At 43.2% G+C, this 23,894-nt stretch overlaps 1 protein-coding gene across 3 annotated transcripts in view; it reads left to right on the forward strand.

The window, feature by feature from the left end:
- The first annotated feature begins 559 nt into the window (after positions 1–559).
- Positions 560–23,894, forward strand: part of FANCD2 (FA complementation group D2) — a 158,656-nt gene continuing 135,321 nt past the window's right edge. For all 3 annotated transcript variants that reach the window (XM_050959975.1, XM_050959976.1, XM_050959977.1), the window contains exons 1-9: positions 560–634; positions 3,216–3,353; positions 4,710–4,777; positions 6,312–6,415; positions 8,852–8,915; positions 10,943–10,995; positions 12,595–12,673; positions 17,195–17,319; positions 21,065–21,152. In XM_050959975.1, the coding sequence (XP_050815932.1) occupies positions 568–634; positions 3,216–3,353; positions 4,710–4,777; positions 6,312–6,415; positions 8,852–8,915; positions 10,943–10,995; positions 12,595–12,673; positions 17,195–17,319; positions 21,065–21,152 (786 nt within the window). In that variant the 5' untranslated portion in view covers positions 560–567. The remainder of the gene's footprint in view (positions 635–3,215; positions 3,354–4,709; positions 4,778–6,311; positions 6,416–8,851; positions 8,916–10,942; positions 10,996–12,594; positions 12,674–17,194; positions 17,320–21,064; positions 21,153–23,894) is intronic.

Consider the following 23,894-nt stretch of genomic DNA (forward strand, 5'->3'; position numbering starts at 1 on the left):
CTTACAATGTGCCCATAATCGTAGTAAGTGATGGTAGCTATATTATTTGAGAAATCTAATGTGATGATGTAATTGAAGATTGTATCATGATGGGTGTGCACCCAGGGGAATACAGTAATGGTTGCATGTTCGTCTTTGGGATTTCCTGACATTTGACTGTTCAACATTACAAGTGTACGCAGTTTGAGGTTTTTTTGGATACTCCAGTTAACTCACCATTTAATTCAACTGGCAGCTGAAAGAAATGCAGAAACTCAGAGCCTGGTGTTCTGATAAACTGCATTTTAGAAAAAGTGACACACCAAGCTATTTAAATTGTAACTGGAACTCCTTGATCTCAGTCTGCATCGAAGAGGGCTTTGTGCAAAGAATAATGCTCGTTAAACAGATCTCTCTCATTTCCTTTGAATGGGCAGTCTGCATTCCTGGAGCACTTTTCCTTCACTATATCCTCTCCTCTATTCACTTTAGATTTGTTTACAAATTTTAAAGTAAAAACTGATCTCTGCCTAATTGCTAATTGTTTTTTTTAATATTATTCTAGAATACAACAAAGATTTTGTTGCCATGGTTTCAAAACGAAAGTTGTCCAAATCTGATGCTCGTGCGGACAGTCCGACTGCAGAATTACCACGTATGTGTATCAAACTCCTCTTATTTGAAGTGAAATTCCTTTGGTAGAGGGCAACAGCTCACAGGCAGGGTGCATACCAGTTTTCCAGTAAAGTTACGTGTTGTGCAGAAAGGCCCTGCAGAATATAAAATGGTAACGTTTGATGAGCCACAGTACAATGCAAAATAACAAAACCACGGATATTACCAGGTCTGAAAAATCTAATTGCCTCCTTTCCTCCATCTCTGCATTTATCTCTCTCTGGACTGAGGGGAGCAAGCCTCAATGCCATTAGAGGGAAGTAGTAAGCCCCTCCTCACCCCCAAAATAAGCCCATTCTACTAAAATCACAGATTTAAAAAAAAACAGCCACTTCTCTGCTGAATGCAGAAAGGAGAAAGCAACTTCATTTCCACTCTAGTAAATATGCAAGGTGCTCAGATATCCCAGTGATAGACATGGTAGAAGAACTGAGAGAGAGAGTAGGCTCTTCAGGGCAGGGATGTGCCTCCTGTAGATGCCTGTAAATAAAGGACCTAGCATAATAACTAAGGCATTGCATGATTCATAGCTTGTGTCAGCCAAGCTTGTTGCACAGCTTAGGGGCGCCTTGCTTTCCTCTATTCCCCCCCCCCCGCCCCGCAAGTTCCCTATGTGACACCCTCCCATCCCTTCTATTACACTGGGACTCTCTTCAACTCCCCTCTATCTCCCTCCCGCTAGGGGTTCTGTGTGCTGCATGATTCCATCTCTTCCATATCAGAGTTCCCCATTGTCCCCACATGCCAGTGGCTCGGTTCCCCCCCATTTCCACTCCCCTCACCATGCCTCCTCTCCCCACCCCAATTCTAGGGACTGTGTGTGCCTCCCTGTCCCCCATACCAGGTTTTCCCAGTCTTCCTCCCCACTGGGGTTCTCTGTGCCCCCATTCCTGGGTCCCCCATTCTCCCCACCATGGCAGGGTGGGGAGAATGTACTTCTAGTCCCCCTCCTACCGTACAAGGGTCCCCCAATCTCCCTCCCCCACCAGGAGTTCTGTGTGCCCCATTCCCCTCACCCCATTTCCACCTTCTCTCTCATGCCTGTGTGGCCCCCACGTCCCTTATTCCAGAGTCTCCCATTCTCCCCCCGCATGCCAGTCTCTGTGTGCACTCCTATTCCCACCTTTGCTCATTACTCCCCAGTCTGTCTTCCCCACCATACCAGGATCCCCCATTTTCTCTCACACCAGGAGTTGTGTACTCTCCCTTTCCGCCTCCTCCCATTCCAGTGTCACGCATGTCCATTCTCTGTGGCAGGAGTTCTGTGCCCCTCCCCCCTTCCTCCTTCCCTCCATGGCAGGGCCTCTGGGTGAACCCTTATTACTCCAATTTTCCCCTTTTCCCTCATGCTAGGGGCTTTCGGTGTCCCCTTTCTCCCCTCCCTCTCCCAGCATCCCCCATTCTCTCACCCCCCCCCAATGGATGTGTTCATGTCTCTTTCCATTCCCCCTTCCCACCAATTACTCTTCTTTCTGTCTGGGAGCCAAGGTGGGTGAGGTAATATCTTTTATTGGACAAACTTCTGTAGGTGAGAGAGACAAGCTTTCCAGCTTACACACGTCATGCAGGGTGCCAACATGTTACACTCTATTGGGAGAATGGGCAGAGCTGAGATGGGGTATTATTTTGCTGGAAGGCATTAATGAGTGCCATCAGCTTGTTGTTTTGATAGCCTCAAGCACCTCTGCAATTGTTTATGTCTGTGCTAAAGAGCTAGCAGGTGCTTCATGTGTTCCCCATTCCTCCCAATTTAAGCATTGATGAGTTAGAATTGATTGAATGTGTATTCAAAAGTGATTGCCTTATAGACAGGTTTCAGAGGGGTCACAGTGATTCCTTTGGGACTGTCACCTGGTGTGCTGAAACTATCTCTGAACCTGTTTTCCCTGCCAGCTTGGGACTTCAGAACCCTGTTTTGTTGAGCCAGACATGCAAGCCAGCTGCAACACAGACCCAGGGTCTGAACCACGCCTCCAAAGCTGCAGTCTTAATCGAAAACAGCTTAGAAGGTCACCTCTTTCAAGCACCCAGATACCCAGCTCCCAATTGGATTCAAACCCTAAATAAATACATTTTACTCTGTATAAAGCTTATACAGGGTAAACTCATAAATTGTCCACCCTCTGTAACACTGACAGAGAGAGATGCACAGCTGTTTGCCTCACAGACAGACAGAGAAATGCCATCAAGTTGAGTGCAAAGTCTTCCAAGCTCAGCCAGTAATTTGTTAATGGTGACAGTGACTTTAAAGAAAATCTTGGTATTAAACCAGATGCTTTAGGTCATGAACAGTCCACCAGCTGGGGCTAGTAAGAGATTTCCCCTTATGCTATGGTAATGCACACCTAGGTGATTTATATCTTCCTCCTAAATGTCTGCTATTGATCACTGTCAGAGACAGCAGCGGAGTGGATAGACCACTCGTCTGACCCTCAAAGGTAATGCCTCTCTTCACAGAATATCTGAAGGTATGGCTTATCTTGAGTTAGTGAATTCTCCTAAGGAACCCTACTCCTTATTGCATCTGTTTAACCTACAATAATAAGCCTTGCTTTTTTCAGAAACAAAGAAATCTCGGATCTCTTGCAAGGAGAAGACCTCTGCCGAAGATGGAGTGGTGGAGAATGATAACGTCTTTGTACAGCTCATCAAAACAGCAGGAATTTCTTTGAATGCTGGGGAGAGACAGAATGACATAGGTATGGATTTAGCACTCTGTGCTGTGTTTGTGGCTGTGGATGTATATATCTATCCAAAAAGCAAGATTAAAAGGAGTTTAGGGTATCAGAATAAAGCACTCAACTCAGGAAGCGCCAAAGTTAAAGTCAACCTCATGCGCGTTATTGAATTACATGATTTCTGCCGTATTCAATATGCAGGGTGGACAATGTGCAGTGAATGAGGCAGCTGTTAAACCTTTATTTTGATCTCCGTTGTTCAGTGAGTAAATCCTTACTTGCCTTATTTGCTGCACACTGCTTCCACTTTTCTGAGGTATACATACATGGGCCGCGCTGGGAGAATGCTGGAAGATGGTAAGTGTACAGATAAGGATTAAATGAGATAAGGCTCTGGGAGTTGCTCTGATGTTTTCTCCTATTTCCTTATTAACCCATTACATAAAATGGGTGAAGTAGGGATTTTATTTTTAAATATTATGGGGTTTAGCTGCAAAGGCAGGAGCACTAAAGTGAGAGAGCTTCAAATGGAAACCACCATTCCCCTTCCTCTCCCAGCTCAAGCACAGCTGTCAGCAGTTCTGAAGAAGTGGTTGCATTATTTTGAATCAGCCACTTTGTCGTTTTTTGGACTTGGCAGAAGCTTCATTGCCACATGGGGATCCCAAGTCAAATTTCTCATTCAGTACTTTGTGTCTGGCGCATTGCAAGCTTAACATCCTCATGATGCATATTTTAATATTCTCACAGTGGCTCCCTTTTACTGGCTGCTGGACGAACTGAAGTGGTTCTGGCAGAGACTTGCTGCTTCTCTTTAGAGTGGCTGGAATAGTAGAAATATAGGGTGTGCTTGTGGGGACAGAGCAGTCTGATATTGCTGGAGAGCTGCTGTCGTATCTTGTTGGGCTAAATGGTCTTTCTTTAGTAGTATAGGAGTTAGGGACTTTGAGCTGGAGGGGAAAGATCTTAATCATGCTGTATTCATTGGGACACAAGGAAAACCAAGGGATCCCTTCCCTGCTGCTTGGTTCCCCAGTTTGTGTTCTTGAATGGGCTGGCAGGGTCTCCATACTAGGAGTGAGCTATACAGCTGACTGCAAGACTGGGAAGGCTGCACATTGGTTTTTCTTTAAATTTCATCAGAGCCGCTTCAATTTTGCCATGATGGAGGGAATGTGAGTAATACTATCTGTCAGGCTTTTGTTAACTCGGCACTCTAGATGAAGTGAACTTGTAAACTCCAGCGGGTAGCTGCTTGTAATCTGCAAAGCAACTTGTATTTGGTGCTGAAATACTGTGAAGTTTGCATGACTAAAATGTATGACCTAACATGTATGTTGCATGACTAAAATGATTTACTCTTGACTTTCTCCTTAGCCGTGGATCAAGCAACCTTCCAGAAAAAACTCTGCCAGATCTTGAGGAAGCATCCTTTCTATCCACGTGTATGTAGCTGACACCATAAATTTCATCAGAAGCCAGTGTTTAAAATCTGTGCGCTACTTGGCTGTATGGCCGCTTCCTATGCTAATAGGCTATTAACATAGGCTAATTGGTGCTGCACACCCAAAATTGGCAGTGCGGAATGTGTCAAGTAAAAGAGATAGGCAAATATAGCCAATTCAAGTAGTATCCTAATGGCCCCAACCCTCTTCTGCCACCTTTCTGAGTACAAATAGGTGCAATATTGCTGCTGCTTCTTGGGCCAATTCTTCTCAGATGCCTGTCTGTCCCCCTCTCACCAATCCCCCAAATTGTGCTCAACTCTTTCCCCTCTCCCCTTGGCTCCCATCACCCTTCCTGCTCTGGTTCCATCTTTTTTGAGCTATCATGTCTGACTCACCAGCCACTAATAGGTTGATTGGAGGTAATCTGCACTTGCACCTGTCAAAGCTCATCTGGCTTCCATGCTGCTAAAGTGGCCTTGAACAATTCCAAGACAAAGCATTGCACATCTGTGTCCATGGCCATGACCTCTATTCTGCCCATCTTGGCCTCCTCCTCAGGCATGCACTGCAAGAAAATGTGACTTGGGAGAGAACTGAAATCCAAAGGGTGTAAGAGACAAAGACACACGCAAAGGGAGGAGGGCAAGCTTACCTTTTGAATGGAAAATTGTCAGATCATTGTTCTGTAAGTAATTGGCCTGTTAGCTGCCAGTAATAGAATGGTCACTCTTTGTTTAAGTGTGTTCATATTGCCAGAGTTTTCCCTTCCTCTCTTTCCTTGCCCCCACCTCAAACAGCCAGACCAAATATGAAACTTCTGAGGCTACTTGTTTCAATATCACAATTATTTTTGGACATTGTTGTTTGCTGTATTGGACACCATGCTCTCGCTTGCAGTGGGAGAAGTCACAGCTGGGACTCAGCCCTTTTCAAGCAGATGAAGGGGGTTTGAACCTGTCACCTTAGAGTGAGTTTGTAGAGTAACCAGCATTTTATTTGCAGGCTATTTAGATCAGAGTACAGTAGAACCTCGATTTTACCAATACCAGTCTCACAAATGACCAGTTATATGATCCATTTTTCGAGACAGGAAAAAAAAATCATATAACAAAAGTGATGCTGAGGAAGAACAGGTAATATCTCTTCATATTCTGAGGCCTTTAGTGCTTTTGAAAGAGCTTTTCAGCAGCTTAAAGGACAAGCAGAAAGTGATGCGGTGCACCATACTGCACCAGAGATACAGCAATTTTGAGATTTTCAGTTTTAACAACTTTTTGATTTTATGAACTCCTCAATTCCCAATTAGTTTGTAATGTAGGTTTTATGCTGTATCTCTAAGATGCCCATTGTATTGCTTCCCCTCCAGTTTATCTCTGCCTGCAGCTTCCTGTCCATCTGGGTGCTCCTTGGCTATCTTAGCACAGAGCTCCTCTTCCCCCTCATCCTTTGCACAAATAGCCCATCCTAAAGGAAAGTGGGTGATCAGGGTTCCTACTCAGTCAGTGGCTGACTTTTCTCTTTTTCTCTGCAGGTTGTGCAGGAGTTCGTCAGTGGCTTGGAGACTCACATTAAGGACAGAGACCAGTTCAGGAACTGCCTTCTGCCTTGTGCTCCAGTGCGAGGCGAGGGTACGAGGTCAGAGAAAATGCATTTTTCTCCCTGCCCCTAGGAGTTAGGCTCTGCTTGAACAATGCAAAATTGATTGTGGGGAGAAGGGTTTATTCTTTTAAACCAGACGTACTTTCATAGAAAGAAGGGTTTATTCTGTTAAGCCAGCCATTCTGTTAAGCCAAGTGTACTTTCATAGATTCTTTAGCGATGCCTACGTTACAAGGTAGGGGTTTGATTCCCCTGCTCGCATGTGCAGACTTATGCTAGCTCTCATTGAGTTAGCGTGAGCATAAATAGTAGTGTAGCCTGGTAGCAAGGGTAGTGGCAGTGGAGGCACAGCTTAGCCATGCCAAGTATGTATCCACCAGTTCCAGGCAGGTTTGTATTCAGAATGGCTAAGCCATGCCTCTGCTGCCACTGTCCTAGCTAGCACTGCTGTACTGCTATTTATACTTCCATTAGCTTGATGAGAGCTAGCACAAGTATGTGCGCACGAGGAGGGAATCATTAGCACTTAATATAGACAGCCAGAGATTCCAAGGCCAGAAGAGACCACTGTGATCATCTAATCTGCATCCTGTATAACCCAGGCCAGAGACCTGCCCCAAAATAGCTCCTAGAGCAGATATTTTAGAAGAACATCCAACCTTGATTTAAAAATTGACAGTGATGGAGAATCCACCATGACCCTTGGTAAATTGTTCTAATGGTTAATTATTAGCACTGTTTATCTTCATTTCCAGTCTTAAATTGTCTAGCTTCAACTTCCAGCCATTGGATTTTGTTATACTTTCTCTCTGCTAGATTGAAGAGCCTGTTATCAAATATTTGTTCTCCATGTATGTACTTATAGATTGAGATCACGTCACCCCTTAACCTTCTCTTTGTTAAGCTAAATAGATTGAGCTCCTTGAGTCTACCACTATCAGGCACGTTTTCTAATCCTTTAATCGTTCTTATGGCTTTTTTCTGAATCTTTTCCAATTTATGAATTTATGCTCAATGACAGGATCTATCCCTCAGGCAAAGGAATGGCTAGACAGGGGAATGCACTTAAATCACAGTAAGTTAGAGGTGCAGCATCTTTGGGCATACTAGTTGTCTAGCTGGTGACTTGGGCCACAAGCAATTACTTTTGGAGTGGTACAGTACCTTTTCTTGGCCCTCCTTGATTATACTCCAGGAACCATGGTAAGAGCAGACACTGGGGAGTTAGGAATAGGGGTAACACTGGGGAGCGAGTTTCAGAGTCTGACAGAAAATCCACAAGACTTGGTGGAGATCCTCTGCTTAAATAGTGTCTTCAGAAAATCTAGGAAAACCCTAAAGGCTCAGCTCTCCCAGCCAAAGCTCCTTCTAGAGCTTGAGCTGGAAATGAGCAAGGCTGATTTATAATTTAAATGAACTATTGTTTATGCCTCTAAAATTTCCCCTGGCTATTCCCAAGAACAACTGGGCCTAGTCGAGAGAAACTTCTTTATGGTACCGCTATCTCGGGAATCCCTCTCAAGTTTCCAGCTTCCAGTGTAAGACAGGTTTTGGTCTTTCTGAGGCACCCTTCTAGTAAGTTCTTTTGACTGCGGTCAGGCAAAGAGTTCCCTTTTGGAGCTTTGCAGTTGAGTTTTCAGCTGTTGCTATTGCTCCAACTCAGATTTTTCCCATAGCTCTGCTAGGACTGAAGAAATGTGTAGCTTGTATCATCTTCCTCTCTCAAAAGTATCTAGTCAGTTTCTGAGTCCCCAGATTTGTTAGTAGAATTCAATTCACCTCTCTTCTCATTCTCTAGTTTGTCCACTTGCTTCCACATGGACGTGCTAGTATGGTAGATCAGTGGAGGCTTGGCAGAGTTGCTGGTGCCAGGGCATAGCATGATACCTCGAACAAAGCCAGTTCTTCCCATACAGAGGGTGATCTCAGTGCAAAGAGGACTCTCGGGGTACATCTACATTGTGATTAAAAAACCCACGGCACTGAGTCTCTGAGCCTGGGTCAGCTGATGCAGGTTCATGGGGCTCAGGCTGCAGGGCTAAAAATTGCAGTCTAGACACTTGACCTTGGCCAGGAGCCTGGGCTCTGAGACCTTCCTCTCTCACAGGGTCTAAATAACAATAGTTAAAAATAGTTAAAATTGGAAGAGTATTAAAACTGACTGCATCTAGTGCCTAACCACAAATTTTTATAAACACTTCTAAAGGGCCCTAAGCTTTGGAGGGTCTGGAAATGCAGGGTTATATTTGATATACAGCTATTTCCCCACTGCCATATACAGCAAGATTCAGAGTTAAATCCACAAGCACCACCAGCACCCTGACCAAGTTCCCTCTTTGACTGAGGGTTTGTTTTTGATAGGAAAAGGATACTGCTGTAATTTTAAGTAGATGTTCGTTTTAATCTCTGCTGGACAAAAGCAACGTGCTCACATCATGCATTTTCCTAACAATAACATTTTTTTGGGGGCAGAAATTTGGTTCATTCATACTGTGAAAGCCTTATTAAACTACTGCTTGGAATTGAGACTTTACAGGTAAGGACACTTTAACATATTCTTCTTTTCAGTTGTGACAATGTATTTGGGGACATCTAATGCTTACGAAAGTAGATGACTGATAGAGCTGGTCACACTGCAGACAAGTACTAATATGCACAAATCTGTTGATGCTCCTCAGTGCAGACTAGCTCCCCTGCTTTTCCAGTCCTGAGCTTTACAACACAGCTCTACCGGTTTAAAGGGAAAGGTCAGAAAAGTGAGGGATGTGACTAGGGAAAAGAATCAATGGAGGGTGCAGGAAGGCAAGAGAAGAGGATTGATAAGGACATGAAGGACTGCCCCAACATCCGTATTCCAGGCTTCAGCCTTTACTCTCGAATCTTGAGACCTGCTGATCAATTGCTGCTCTAGCCATGGGCCCTGTCACTCCATGCTGGGGACGTGGGGCTGGCGAGAATCCTACCATGCAGTCGCCCAGATGGAACTTACCGTGTTTTGTGAGGAGGGTCAGCTCCCCCATTGGAGAAGCAGGAAAGGTTTCTATAAAAAAATTCTCTTCTCTTTATCAAGGTATCTCTATGGCCCCCATTGTCACAGTTTTGAAAGCCTCACAAGGGATTATCTTTGTGAGAGCTGTAAATGAACTGCCCCTGACCAAAGCTTCTGGAATCCCTAGGAATATTATATGTACAATGCCCAAAACCAAGCCAGGTGCTTACAAATGTACCCTTCAATCTTTATTTAGTAATAACATGTACATTAAGAGCAAAGAATCCCATACCCATGTAACATCTGTTAAATCCCTTAATTACTTGGTTCTAGCAAAATGTATTTAAACTTCAGGAGAGTGCTCATGTTGTGCCACTGCCTTGGGGCAGTTTGCTCCCTCCTCCACAGTTGGCTAGCTATATTGGCTGGTATGGAAGGGGGGCAGGACCATGTCACTGTCTCTTTTCTGCTCCCTCTACTGTAGCTAGTTCCCTGAAGGCACTAGGAGGAAGCAATTACTATGTTTGGGGAGCACAAGGACTATGATTATGCCTAGTCCTTGTGCAAAGCATATTGGATTGGAAGGCTCTGTGAGTCCTCTTCCACTACCTTGCAAGAGCATGCCAGTCTCATTTGCAGCATACTGCATGGTTATACTCTTCCGACTAGAGGTCATTACCTAGTCATTACCATTCAGTTTTCTGATTTACTTTCCTAGCACATGTCCCACGAACAAAGCTATATGAAGCACAGTGTGTTGTGACAATGCTTCATGTTAACAGAGCCTTTCCTTGCAAGACACTTTGTTAATCATATGTGCACTACAACAGTCTCTGAGGCAGAGGGCAGTAACTGCCTTGCTACAGGCTGCTGCACCTGTGAGCAGGGCTCGCCAGGAGGGAAAATGTTTCTCGTTTTTTAATCCTCTTGTAATTCAAACATTTTAATGATGGTTGTTTTAAATAAATTTTGAAAAATCCTGTTTGGGCAGAGGCCAAGTAGAGAACATTAGAGCCACGAAGGGGAGTGTTTTGTATAGAAAGTGTGTGTGAAAGTAGGGAGTTAGAATAGAAACTTTTTTCAGCCTTACCGTAGTGGTTGTTTCTGATGCCTCCAGGAGAGGTTACATAATGGAGTCTGGGGAAGGGAGTGTGGCTTCACATACAGTTTTTTTTTTAACTAATTTTCATTGCCACTCCTGAGTTATTTTGCTTGATACTTTAAACCTAGCAAGCAAGTGGCCCTGTTTATGTGTCTTTGTTCCTGTAGGTGAGAGGTGAATAGGCTCCGCAGTCTCTGTGACTCTGGTCTAGGGGTGCACCTAACTACTAAGGTTTTCCACTTTGCAGGAATCTTCCTCTGGTTTGCACGCTGTGTGTGTTCTGTCTGTGCTCATGAGAGGAGAATTCCAATGAGCAAAGTTTCTTGTTCATGCTTTTGGGTCCCTTATACTCTGTGTACATGCAGTGCCTAAGGCACTGGGCTCAGTGCTGAATGGGACCTCTGAGCACGAGCACAGTCTAAAAAAAAAAAAATCAGCAGCATAATACTGCCTTTTTCCTTTTCTGTTTTAGCCTGCTGTTATAACATTGTTATTGGAGAAGCTTCCGGAGTTCTTTTTTGATACGTGAGTGTCTTAATATCTTCTCTCTGACCTGAACTGAAACCTTGTCTGTTGAGTGTGATCCCAGGTGTTTGCTTTTAATCAATGACTAAAGTTTGACCAAAATGACCTTATTTACATATTTGGGAAAACACTGAATCTGAGGAAGGGAGAGTGCAATGTACTATACAGTACTCAGCGCTCAAGATAATTGGGCAGCACATAGCAGAGGACAAGCCTAAAGATGGGGAATTCCCCCTGATGTGGTGTGCATTCACTGGCTATTGGTGCTTACATTGGGTATATTGCCCAGTACAAGACTAAAGGCAGAGGCATTATGGGAGTGGAATTAAAAGGTGTCCCAGCAGAGTCCAGAGTACAACAGTGACTTTTAGATCTGAAAGAACTGAGATCCCTTTCAGCAATTCACCTCAAAAACTCCAAATTCCCCTGTACTGTGAGACTCGGGAACTCCACAGCAAAGACTCCCCACTCTTACATAGCTCAGGAGTATGCTTATCAGCATGTAACTTTTTACAACAGTGTGATTTTAATTTTCAGATTTCCTTTTTTTCTTATTTCACACTCCTGGAAAAATAAAAACAAAACTACAAATAGCCCCCCTCCCACCACCAACCACAACTAGAAAATTCCCCTTCAAAAATGTAATTAAACTTTATATTTAAAGTTGCTCTCATACAAGCTACAAAACAAGGTAGAGAAAAAGTTTTTGAAAATATGCAAATGATCAGTAAAACTAAATTATATTAATATTCCATTAACATTTATTAATGAAAATATTAATGTAAAAATTGTTTCTTACACATGTTTACAATATCATACTTACAAACTCTGTTAATGTTTACATGGGCTAAACATATTTATGGCTAGCCTGGATTCTGCTGTAGTGTGGGCAGAGCTTTAGAACTCTCTTCACTAATCCAGTTTTGAAGCTATTTGTGGATAGAGGAGGCCAGAAGCTAAGTCACACTGAGTGCTCATTTGCATGCCAGAATGCTTGTGGTGTTGAGGCTCTATCTCGGGTGACACACTCATAACCGTTGGTTTCTGGATGCTTAGGAAGTGAGAACTGTGAATGGTTCGCCCTACTTTGTACTGAAATCTGCAGTGATTGTAAATGAAATTTTGCAGGTAGCTAATCCATGAAAGCCTGCTAATCTCCATAGTTTTGAAAAATATTTAGCAGAAATTCCTTTACTAACTGAGAGCTAGCAGTGAGAGCCTCTGCTGCAGTTTTGCATTTTGTACAGTTGCACTTTTCTCTCCCCATGCCCTTTATTTTGGTAAATACATGATCTTTCTCTGTCTAGCTGAATTTGCCTTGCATACTTTCATTCTGTCTACGGGCACCACATCATAACTAGTTTAATATTTAAAACAAAAACCAATTCCTCTAGCTGAATGCTATTGTTTCAAAGTCTAGCACCATGGTGGGTAACCATGTATCAGGAAAATAATGAATCTGGAGAAAAATGGACAGTCATTCTACATTGTTTCCAGCTTTGGCTTCTCTAACAGTCTTCCTTAACAGTGAGACTGGTGTTGGCTCTGCCGGTAGGATAACTTCAACTGACTTGTATTTCACTTGTTCTGATGTTTCAGTGTTGGCACCTTTGGAACCAATTTCCCTCGGCTTATTGTCAATCAGTTTAAATGGCTTGACAAAATACTTGACAGCAAGGTAAGTACTAACGGTGCAGTCAGCAGTATCTTTTCTTCATTTAGTTCTTTGAGCATCCTCAGATGGGATAAGAGAACTATTTTGCTTGTCGATGATAACAAGCACATACTGAAAAAGTATGGGAGAGGTCAAACAACCAAAACATGTTGAAAACCTAGGGCTTTCTCTTTTAATACTATATTCAAACCGTTTATGACAATAGCCATTATGAATCTTAGGATTTGACCTGCAGATCTTAATATGTGGGCTGATAGAAATTTTGATGATAATGATAGCATGTGGAATAGCATGTGTCCCTCCCAAAGCAGAGGGCCACAGGAGAATCTAGGGAATAAAGAGGACTGGACAAAAAGTCTAGTCCACAAAGTTAGGACAGTTAGGTGAAGGGAAATGCCCTGTAAATTATATTTGGTTTCTTAGTTAAATCTTTATGAAGTTTCAGGTGTACCATATATGAAGTTCCAATCTATTAAAGTTTGTTCTCCAGTACTAATTTATTTTATCCAAGTGCTTGACAGCTTGTTCTTGTAAAGCATAATGTCATGATGCACTGTCCCAGTATGAAGATGTGTTAACCCCACAGATATTGAGGAAATTTTTAATACCTCGCATGTGTAAGTTGTGGAATGCAGAACAGCCCCATCTAATACAAATCGTAAACATTTGAATGGCTGAGAACACTAGATATAGAAGAGATGAGGATTTAAGTGAGGATTAAAGTGATTTCAATGCGTCTGCATCTATATTAGGTGTTTGCCCTGATTTAACCAGATTAAAGACAGTTTAGTTCAGGGGTAGGTAACCTATGGCGCGCATGCCAAAGACGGCATGCAAGCTGATTTTTCAGTGGCACTCACACTGCCTGGGTCCTGGCCACTGGTCTTGGGGTCTCTGCATTTTAATTTAATTTTAAATGAAGCTTCTTAAACATTTTTAAAACCTTATTTACTTTACATACAACAATAGTTTAGTTAGTTATTTATAGACATATAGAAAGAGATCTTCTAAAAATGTTAAAATGTATTACTGGCACTTGAAACCTTAAATTAGAGTGAATAAATGAAGACTCGGCACACCGCTTCTGAAAGGTTGCTGACCCCTGGTTTAGTTGAACCAGTGCAACTGTTCTAATGCAGGCCGAACCTTAATATGTACAGACTAAGGGTCTAATCCTGTAGTCCTTGTGAATTAGTCTAATTAAAGTCCGGGGTGAAGTGCTGGCCCCACTGAAGTCAGTGGTAACACTCCCCATGACTTCAGTGGGGCCAGGATTTCACCCAAGGTAAGTAAGGATACAGGCTCAGGCATCAAATTACTAGAGGAGTTGTTGTGGGTCAGTGAGGTAAATAGTGGGGGAAGGTATAAGTATGGAGCAACTATGATCATACTAAAGATATCTTTGACCATTAAATGTCTTGCAGTGTTTCTTGAATGTAGGAGAAAATGTACAATAATGGATGTCAGGAAGGAACATGTTCCACTCCCTGCTACCCCACAGCAAAGACAAGATCACCTGCTGGCAAGAGGCCATTTAGATTTGCAGGGACAGTCCCCTGACAACTCAAAATTAGGACTGTTTTTTATTTTCCTTATTTCCTCCTGGCAGACCATTCAGATTGTAGCCTGAGGACTTCGAATGTTAGCTGTGCATTTGAAACACCCACTTAGGAGTCCGTACTGGAGTTAGCGCCTGACATAACTCCCAATGAAATAAGTGACAGACCTCCCATTGACTTCAATGGGAGTCAGGGGCATATTGACTTGTCTCATTTAAAGAGCCTTGATCTGAGGCCTAGTCTGCTCTTAAAACTTGGGTTGATGTAGCCAAGGTGCTCAGAGGTATGAAAATTCCATATTGACCTAACCCCCAGTATAGACGCAGCTAGCCTGATGGAAGAATGCTTCTATTAACCTAGCTACTGTCACTTAGGAAGGTGGAGTTCTTGCAGCAGTGGAAAAAACCCTTCCATTGCTGTGGTCTGTGTTTGCACTACAGGCTTACAGCAGCATAGCTATGGTGCCGTACCTATGCCGCCAAGTGCCTATAGTGTAGACATGGCCTAAGTTGTTTTGAACTGAAGAACTTCATTGTTGTGTAACTGCCTGGCCTTGTTACTGAAAAGAATGGATGTCAGTGAACCTGAAGAGCTAACTTGATTTGACAGTTCCATCAGCACATTTGAGAACTGCTGCTTAGATGGGCAAGAGGTAAATGAGGATGAAGGAGTCTGGTAGAGAATTAGAGAAGGATTCCGTATAATTGTTCTTGCTTTCTGTGTTCTCTGCTTCCTTCTGTTTCTTTTTTTTAGAACAGTCTATCTCTGTTGATTACTCAGTACCAACTATCATTACTAATAAATGAGAGCAACTGTCCCATAGTGGTTTGAATGAAAGAGAGTTGCTGTCAATTGTAAAGGCTTGGTTATTTTTATCTTCCAGTCTCCTTTTCCCAGCAAAATAATTGGAGTTTTAACAGCAAAATATGCAATGCTTTAAAAATCACAGTGTGATTTAAATAGTCATCTGGCTTAGTGGAGAAGGCACTGGACTGGGACTTAGGAGATCTGGGTTATATTCCCAGTTCTGCCATTGGCCTGCAGGGTTATTATGGGCAAGTCACTTCACCTCCCCGGGCCTCAGTTTTCCCCATCTGAAAAAGGGGATAATGACCTCCTTTGTAAAGTGCTTTGAGATCTACTGATGAAAAGTGCTAGGTATCATTATTATTTAAATGTGGTCAATCACGAGGACAATGATTACACTGCTCTACAGCCAAAATGCTTCTGAAATAAATGTAGTCCAACTTTACTAATTCTGGGTCACTGAGAACGAAAATGATGCTTAAAATTGTTGATTGCTCTAGATATGCTATTGGGTCAGTATATACGACCCTTGACTTGGGAATGGCGGAGGATATGTGAGTTATAAAGGGAAGAGATCTCAATTTAAACCAGAAATGACTAAAATACATCTTTGACTGGATCTATGAATAAATCTATGACTGGGTTTGGACAGTACTTGCTTTTTAGGCAAAACGATGAATGATGCAATCTGAAGCTGATATTGCATCATACATGATATGAATTGCATCATGTTATTCCTAGAAGTCATGGATGATGCAATCATAATGAAGCTTACATCACTCTGCTGAACAAATTGCCCTATATCAGCTCTAGAAATCATACAGTGTCGTACTCTTATTTGTCAGTGTTTGATTTTGCAAAGGGACACATTTCTGTTTAGCCAAAGTGAGCAGAGATGCCTCATACTTGTGTGAACAGTGCAGATAACTTCTGCTATGTTTGTGGTGAAGTGACTTTTGCATCACAAAAGCGCAGTATAACCACTATGGTCAAGAAAGCCTATCACCTTTATTTTGGCTGCAAAATTGGAGATCAGGACAAGAGGTGGGCCCACACATATGCTGCAACACTTGTGCAACAAATCTTCGCCAGTGGTTGAACAGGAAAAGGAAATCTATGCCTTTTGCAGTGCCAATGATTTGGGGAGAGCCAACAGATCTTACCAGCAATTGTTACTTCTGCATGGTGCCTCCAGTTGGGAAAGGTGTGTCGAAGAAAAAGTGGACTGTACATTATCCAAACATTCCATCAGCTATATGCCCAGTACCCCACGGAGAAGGACTGCCGGTTCCTGATGCATGAGAATCATTCTCACTTGAGTCAGACGAGGAAGAGGAAGAGGATGAAACTTCTGGTCCGAACCATCAATGTCACAGGACCTACATTTTCTCCCATCCTCCTCCTCTGAACCACACCTCATAACACAAGGTGAACTGAATGACCTTCTCAGGGATTTGGAACTACCCAAGAGTAAGGCAGAGCTGTTGGGCTCCAGACTACAGCAGTGGAATCTCCTGGCAGGCTATCAGGGCAAATGGAGCCCATCAATGCTTGCAGACTATTGCTGGACAGTGACAAGAGATGCTCCATTTAATGAATACAAGAGACAAGCCAAGAAGCGCCGAGTAGACACTGAATAGAACTAAACTATGTACATAATAGTTTTTTGCCTTTTGTTTCATAATAAATTTTATTTATATAACCCTTTTGCTGATTTTTAAAGTGTTGCATAAACAGGACAGGTGAAATATTATCATGTAAAGCAACTATAACCATAAACACAATGAAAAGACCTAGGTTTACAATTTATGATTAAAACTCTACTATCTACACAATATACATAGACATAAAATGTAAAAACTTAAATATCTTAGAAACAGTAGCCAATCAGTTGTTTTAATTGTCATATTTGAATTCAGCACATCAAAATACATAATAAATATCACATTTTATCTCTGAAGCAGATGACTTCTCAAAAATTGTAGATCAGTGTTATGGCTGTGTCCAGTATAAGCATAGGACATTGTGTTTATAATGTCATTGCTGTGAAAATGTGCTGGGTTTTTGCTGATGGTTAGTGAGAAGGCCATGTTCCTTTTCAATTTGCTGTAGTGGTGGTGATGAAATTGTCATATCCCAATGTTTCCCTCTTCTGCAGGATCTAGTCATGAAACTAATGCAGATGGTTAGTGTTTCTCCGGCAACAATCCAGCATGACATTATTACCAGCTTGCCAGAGATCCTGGAGGATTCCCAGCAAAGTGAAGTTGCCAGAGAGGTTAGGTAAGGCTGACACTCATGCTGTCTCTTAATCCTCTTCACTGTGTATGCTTTACTCCCAGCTACGCAGTGCTCCAGAAGTGAGATATGTCTTTATCAAATTGTGAACTCCACTTTGTTTTGTATCTTCCATTTTGGTGTAGGACATCCATTTTGTTGTAGGGGCTGAGCATATGTCTAATCTTGCCCTGGGGCAGGTTATTATGCTGTATCCCAGACACTGCCTTGCTCAAGAAGGGTGTGAGACACCTATCTGAGTGACTATGTCAGATGGGGGGCATTCCCAGGTCCCAGTCACATGTCTCTGCACAAACATTAATCCTCCCTCCTGTGGGGTCAGGGTTAACTCCCTAGATCAGGCACCATGGTCAACAATAGAACAACATTTTTTCTAACTCAGGCAAAGCCAGGAGTAGATCCAGGTCAGGCTGTCTGGCACAAGTTACACAGAATCCCTTATCCCTATACAGCACCCCTGAGCCTAGCTAGACACATGCCCAGACTCCCTTCCCCCCACAATGTAAGCCCTGCTTGGGTCAGTCCAACTTGTCCGTGCACTCTGATGCTAGTATGTGCTGTGAGCTCAAACTGCTGGGTCTTGCTGTGCTATCTCAGCAGTCCTGTTGTCTCCAGGCTGTGTGTCTGTAAGAGTCCCCGTTTCGCAAGCACCAGTGCAGTAGCTGGCTCTCCTCCAAGCAACTCCTAGTTCAGAGTCTGTACCCATGTGCTCTGGTGTCTCCCTGCCCCAGGCGGTCCATAGTTAGTTCTGGAGTGGCACTCCCCCACTCCCTCAGCCAGTCAGTTTCCGCAGAATAGCAGGAGGTTTGAGGGTGGAGGGGTGGGGATAGCGATGGGAAGGGGGAGAAAGGAAGGAGAATGGGGACGAGGTTCTACCCAGGCACAGAACTATGACTGAGAAACAATCACAGAGCAATTTAGGGCCATCAACTCTAATGTGTGTTAAATACTGGATCATCCACATGGAACAATGGATTGTCTACATCAACACCTAATTGTGGTGGGGAAAGGGGTTGGAATTTCTCAGACTGAGCACATGGCAGAAGCAGTTAGAGACTATGGGTAAGTCTACACAAGAAATGTAGGTACATGTCCACACTACCCTCCTTGGGTCAGTGGTGCACATCCTCACCAGGAGTGCTTCCACTGACTTAAGAGGGGCAGTAGAGCCCGGTCTCTCAGCTCCGCAGGCAGCTCCCTGTTGGGACCTTGGCTGCTCCACAGACTCCCGGGCTCACAGTGAGCTGTCTCTCTCCTCCCATCCCCTCATTCCCCACTGGGAGTGGGGGAAGTCACCTGAGGTTTCCCAGCTCCCAAATGGGAGCAGGGTCCATTCTTGCCCCAGCTCTCAGGCGGGAGAGGGGTCCAGCCACCCAGCTCTCAAGGGGAGCTGGAGGCAGCTGGACTTTAGCAGCCCGACCTTCTTGTCAATTTCATGGCTCCTGCAAGACAACCAACAACTGATGTAAGTAATGCAGTGTCTACACAGATACTGTGTTGCCCTAACTACACCAGCATAAGCCTTACGCCTCTCGTGGAGGTGAAGTTGTTATGTCGGCGGAGTGAGATACTTTCTTCGGCAGGAGCAAGGCTATAGTGTACACACTGACATAATTAGGTTGACGTAAGCTGCCTTAGGTCAACCTAACTGTGTAGTGGAGATCAGCCCTATATTTAAGATGGGGGTTCTCTACGAAGGTGGGCTGGTCACTGCAACATGTAAGCAAAATGGGCTGGAAAGAGAGAAGGCAGGAGGGGCTCTGCCTAGACTGAAATACTGGCAAGACTCTGGACTCACAAAAGGCGTGAGATCAGACTAAGGGGAGGGTGCGTTTCGAACATTGTTTTTAAAGATCTATAACACTATTGCATTCTAAGAGTAAAGGGACTATGGTTAAAAACGTCCTTTGCTAAATCTATCTTTCCTGCCATCTTCTTGAAAGGGCTGAATTAGAAGCCAGTGTGCCAGCAATCAGGTGGAATTCAGGGAGTGCATGTCAAAGCAATTGCAGGGCTTGGGTGATCTGAGGCATTGGTTTTGGGGATGAATGTGGTTGGACTATCATCCCATGATCTAAGGAAGGGCTCAGACTAAACTAAACTAAAACGTGGCCTTAGACTAAATTTTTGTGAGCAGTGACTGTCTTGTACCTCCATATAATGTCTAGCACAATGGACACCTGGGGCCTCTAGGTGCTACTGCAATAAAAATAATTCATAATAATAAATATGTAATAATGTGTATGTACAAGGTTGCAGAATTAAGTTTGCGCAGGCAGCTTTTGACTGCTTGGCTGAGTAACCTTAACATTCTTTTAGTGCTGGGTGTTTTTTTGTATGCAACTTCATATATGTTTTTAAAAAGAAACTGAAAAAACAGAAATTCCATCATATGGATTCATACTGACCCCTGCTTGGGTCATCAGCGTATTTTGAACCAAGCACCTTTAGCGCCACGGCACAGATTTTTTCTGCTTGAGCTAAAGGAATAGATGGTAATGGCCTAATACTGTTAACACTTATGTGCACCAACCACCTGCGGGAACACAACATACACTTTGCAAGTTGCATAGTATCTTACGTAATTGTCTACAAGACAGCAGAGTAATGTTGGGATCAAGATTTGTGAAGTCTTTTCCTGGCTTTGGAGGGTAGTGAGTTTATTGGTTACAGACAGCACTGGTAATGACCTTGTGCCACCACTCAGTGAAATATGGGTTATAATACTTGCCTGTCTCTTACTGTGTTTATTGGGCAAGTCCTCATGCCCCTGTAACAGACTGTGAAATTCAATACATTATTAACACCAGTCAGTGGAAGGTGGGTCCTTGCTCAGTGCACTTTCCCCACAAGCCAAAGGGAAAGATGCTGCTGTTGTGCTTGTGTCCTGTCTGGGACCATGTCTGCACTATGGGGCCTATACTGGCGTAGCTATGCATAACCTCACAATGTAGTTGCAGCCTGCACTGACAGAAGGGGCTTTTCTGTCTCTATAGGAACACCACTTCCCCAAAGTGTTCGCTCAACCTAGCAGCGTTTACAGTGGGGGTTAGGTCAACTCCTATTTTGCTTAGGAGTGTGGATTTTTCACAACTGTGAGCGATATAGCTATGTCAACCTTGATTTTTAAGTGTCGGCCAGGCCTGGTGCTCTAACTCTGGGTCCGCGATGTAGGAGGCTGGGCCTGAGAACGTGACTGGGGCATGTGGAAGGTCAGTGGGACCAGAGCATGCTCAGTAACATGGAATGTTCAGAAATGTAAAGAACGAAGCCTCTAACAAAGCTCTACTGAGCATGGGCAAATGGGTGATTTTCAGAGCTTTATAATTTAGCCAAATCTGGGTGGATTTTTAGGGGGTGGTAAAAGGCATCTCACTGACCCCAGGACCAGTCCTTGTCAAATTTCAAGTCCTTGCTCCACCTTAAAACTGAGGCTTATACTGGAAAGTGCTAGGCATTGCTCCCAATCCTGCCCAAACTAACAATGAGAAATAGTAAACTTTACTCATCTTCATGTCCACTTCAATTATAGTGATCCCAAATTGATTGTGTTCAGAGAGAAGCAATCTTTTCCAGAGTAACCATTTTCTATAATGCCCTTGGCATATATTTGTCACTGTTGCAGAGATTCTGGAGTGAGTGGAGAAACTGCTAGCATTTTATAATTGCATAATTCCACTTAATAAAAAACTTTTAATTATTTGTCTGCAATATTTTTCTTGTGTATCAGCCAGCTGTTAAAACGGGACAGTCGCCTAACTGTTCCGATCCTGGATGCCCTTTCCAGTTTGGATCTTGATGCAGGACTTTTGGCTGAGGTAAGAGATTCTCTACTAAACAGAAGTGTAAATATTAGAACTGCTCTGATCATTCCAAGTGTTGTGTTAAAACCAGCTCCTTTGAGTCTTTCTGTGCCAGCCAAAGTGGAAAAGGTGGCAGGAAAGTCATTTGAATCTATAAGCCTATTATATAAAATTGTTCTTGAGAGAAAGCAGTGAATTGAGAATGACTTATATAAGATTTTCTGGCTATAATGCAATGGTGTGTTCTCAGAGGATGTGCCATTCTCAGTTAGCAACTGTTTATGCCCTGAAACATAAGGGCTTATTTCCCTTATTGTTTTTACCCTGTCTATTGTAAATGGATGTTCTCATTATACATGTAAATTTCCTAACCCTTTGAATCCTGTTAAACTCTTGACCTCAGTGATATTATTGTGACACCTAGTTCCACAGATTGTTATTTAAAAAAAAAATAACAATTATCCATCTTAAATTTGTTGCCCTTCAATTTAATTGACTGACTGTCCCCTTGATCTTGTATTATGAGAAACGGTGAACAGGAGCACGCAACTTACCATCTTCATTATTTTGTGTCACTCTATGATGTCCCTTCTGAACTAAACACTCCGTCTTTTCAGGCTGTTTTCATATGGAATTCACTTCAGCTTCTGATCATTTCTGTTGCCCATTTCCAAAACCTTGTTGTTTCTGCTGTTTAGTTTTTGACATGTGGTGACCAGAATATAATCTAGTATTCTAGGTGAGAGCATCCCAGTGATTTATATAACATTCCATATTCTTCTCTAGCCCCTTGCTTTGCATCCAAACATCTTGTTTGTTTTATTGACCATCACTGACATTGATCAGCAGTTTTCATTGAGCTGTTTACAAGAATTCTCAGGTGTCTTCTCTTGAGTGGCTTCAGTCAATTAGAATCCAGCAACATATGAGTATTCAGAATATCCCTTCCAATGTGTATTACTTTGCACTTGTCAGCACTGAATATCATTGGCAATCATGTTGCCCATTCCCTTACCTTGCCATGATGGTGTTACCCTACTTCCTGAGAAGATCCTCGCTATCTTTTCCAGCCTTGCCTGTTCTAAATAAGTTTTTTTTTATAGATTCATAGATTCCAAGGCCAGAAGGGGCTATAGTGATCATCTAATCTGGCCTCCTGTATAACAAAGGCCAGAGAACTTCTCCAAAATATTTCCTAGAGTAGATCTTCTAGAAAATCATCCAATTTTGATTTAAAAATTGTCAGTGATGGTAAATTCTCCCCAGCCATTGGGAATGATTTTTCCTCATTTGCAAATGATGCCACTTCATAGCTCACCATTTTTTTCTGAGAATCTTTATTAAATATCACCAGTCTCTGTTCAGAACCACTGGTCATCTTTCCCCATTATGGAAATTCCACTGTGCATCTCAAGTTAAAAAGAGAGAAAGGTCTGTGTCATGGGGGTGTATAGAACCCATGCTGGCCTGATAACCAAGAAATTAAAGCAAGAACTGCCTGTCAGTGCTGATTGGCAGCCTCACAGCAGCTGGGGGAGAAAAAGAGCTTAGAAGCAGAAGGGTGGGGTGGCTGCCAGAAGAGCAAGCAGGCCAGAGAAAGAGGGTCCTGCCAACAAGCTGTTGAGAAGCCTCCCCAGAGTGACAACAGCCCAAAGAATGGATGACCAGCGCCACGGGCCGCAGAAGCCTACAGAGCCAATGGAAGTAGGAAGGAGCTCAGAGTATTGCAGGAAAATTGTTAAGGACTGATTCTGCCTGCTTGCCTGGGTTTAAGGGTCCTGAGCTGGAATCTAGTGGAGTGGGTGTGCCTGAGTTCTCTTACCAACCCCTTAACAGAGACTTAAAAGCCAAAGGAGGTTCCAGGCCCCTTTAGGAAAGGACCAGATAACCCCTGCCAACCATAAGGGGAAGCCCGTACACCCCAGTGGGACAGAAATTAATGTCCTTGCCTCCAGAAGAACTATGGAGACCCAGACAAGAAGGGCAGACTAATTGACCTGTCGATCTGAGACGACTGTCCAATTCCCTGTCTAACCAAAGGGTGGCGCTACTGCATGGGGCACCAGCTTACAGTCTGTAAACAGGGTTGTGGGCTGCCTGTCAGAGATGCTGCTGCACATGGAGGCAAAGGAGCAGAGAGGACAGTTTATATTGATGACATCTGCTGCTTGTCTGACTTTGGCTGTTTAAAGGGACCCCACTGTGGATCATGATTTCTTGGAAAGTGGCTTGGAGGAAGAGCTTTGAAATGAGAAAGAGCAGCCTTTCTTCCTGTATATTAGCTGAGGGAGATTCAGTGACTTGGCACTGGGCTTAGTCTCTGTATTTTTATTTTGTCTTTTATTAATACTGAATGCTGCTGAAGAAGGCACAAGTGGCACCATTCTGCAGCCCCCTCTCAGAATGAATCCCTGCTGATACAGCATCAGTCATGTCTCTGCTGACTGGCAGTCATTTTTATGAGGTGTCACCTCATTGTCAAGGCAACACCTGCAAGATAACTGTACAGCAGGGTGAAAATGTAGAATGGAGGTGAGGTACAATGGCTTCTTCCAGTCAGAGCCTGTGTTTGTGCTGAAATGGTACAAATCTCATGTTCAGGTTGCTTCTGAGCACAATGCAGGTTAGTTGTTTGAGTGTATTAAAGACTATTTTATTATTTACGTGTCCCCAAAGGGGTGCTAGTGCTCTAGAATAAATTTTACATCTCCCTGGCACCCCAGTCTTACACATGACACATTATTGCTCTTCCTTTTA

Source organism: Gopherus flavomarginatus, chromosome 6 (genome assembly GCF_025201925.1).
Source record: "Gopherus flavomarginatus isolate rGopFla2 chromosome 6, rGopFla2.mat.asm, whole genome shotgun sequence".
Taxonomy (NCBI): Eukaryota; Metazoa; Chordata; order Testudines; family Testudinidae; genus Gopherus; species Gopherus flavomarginatus.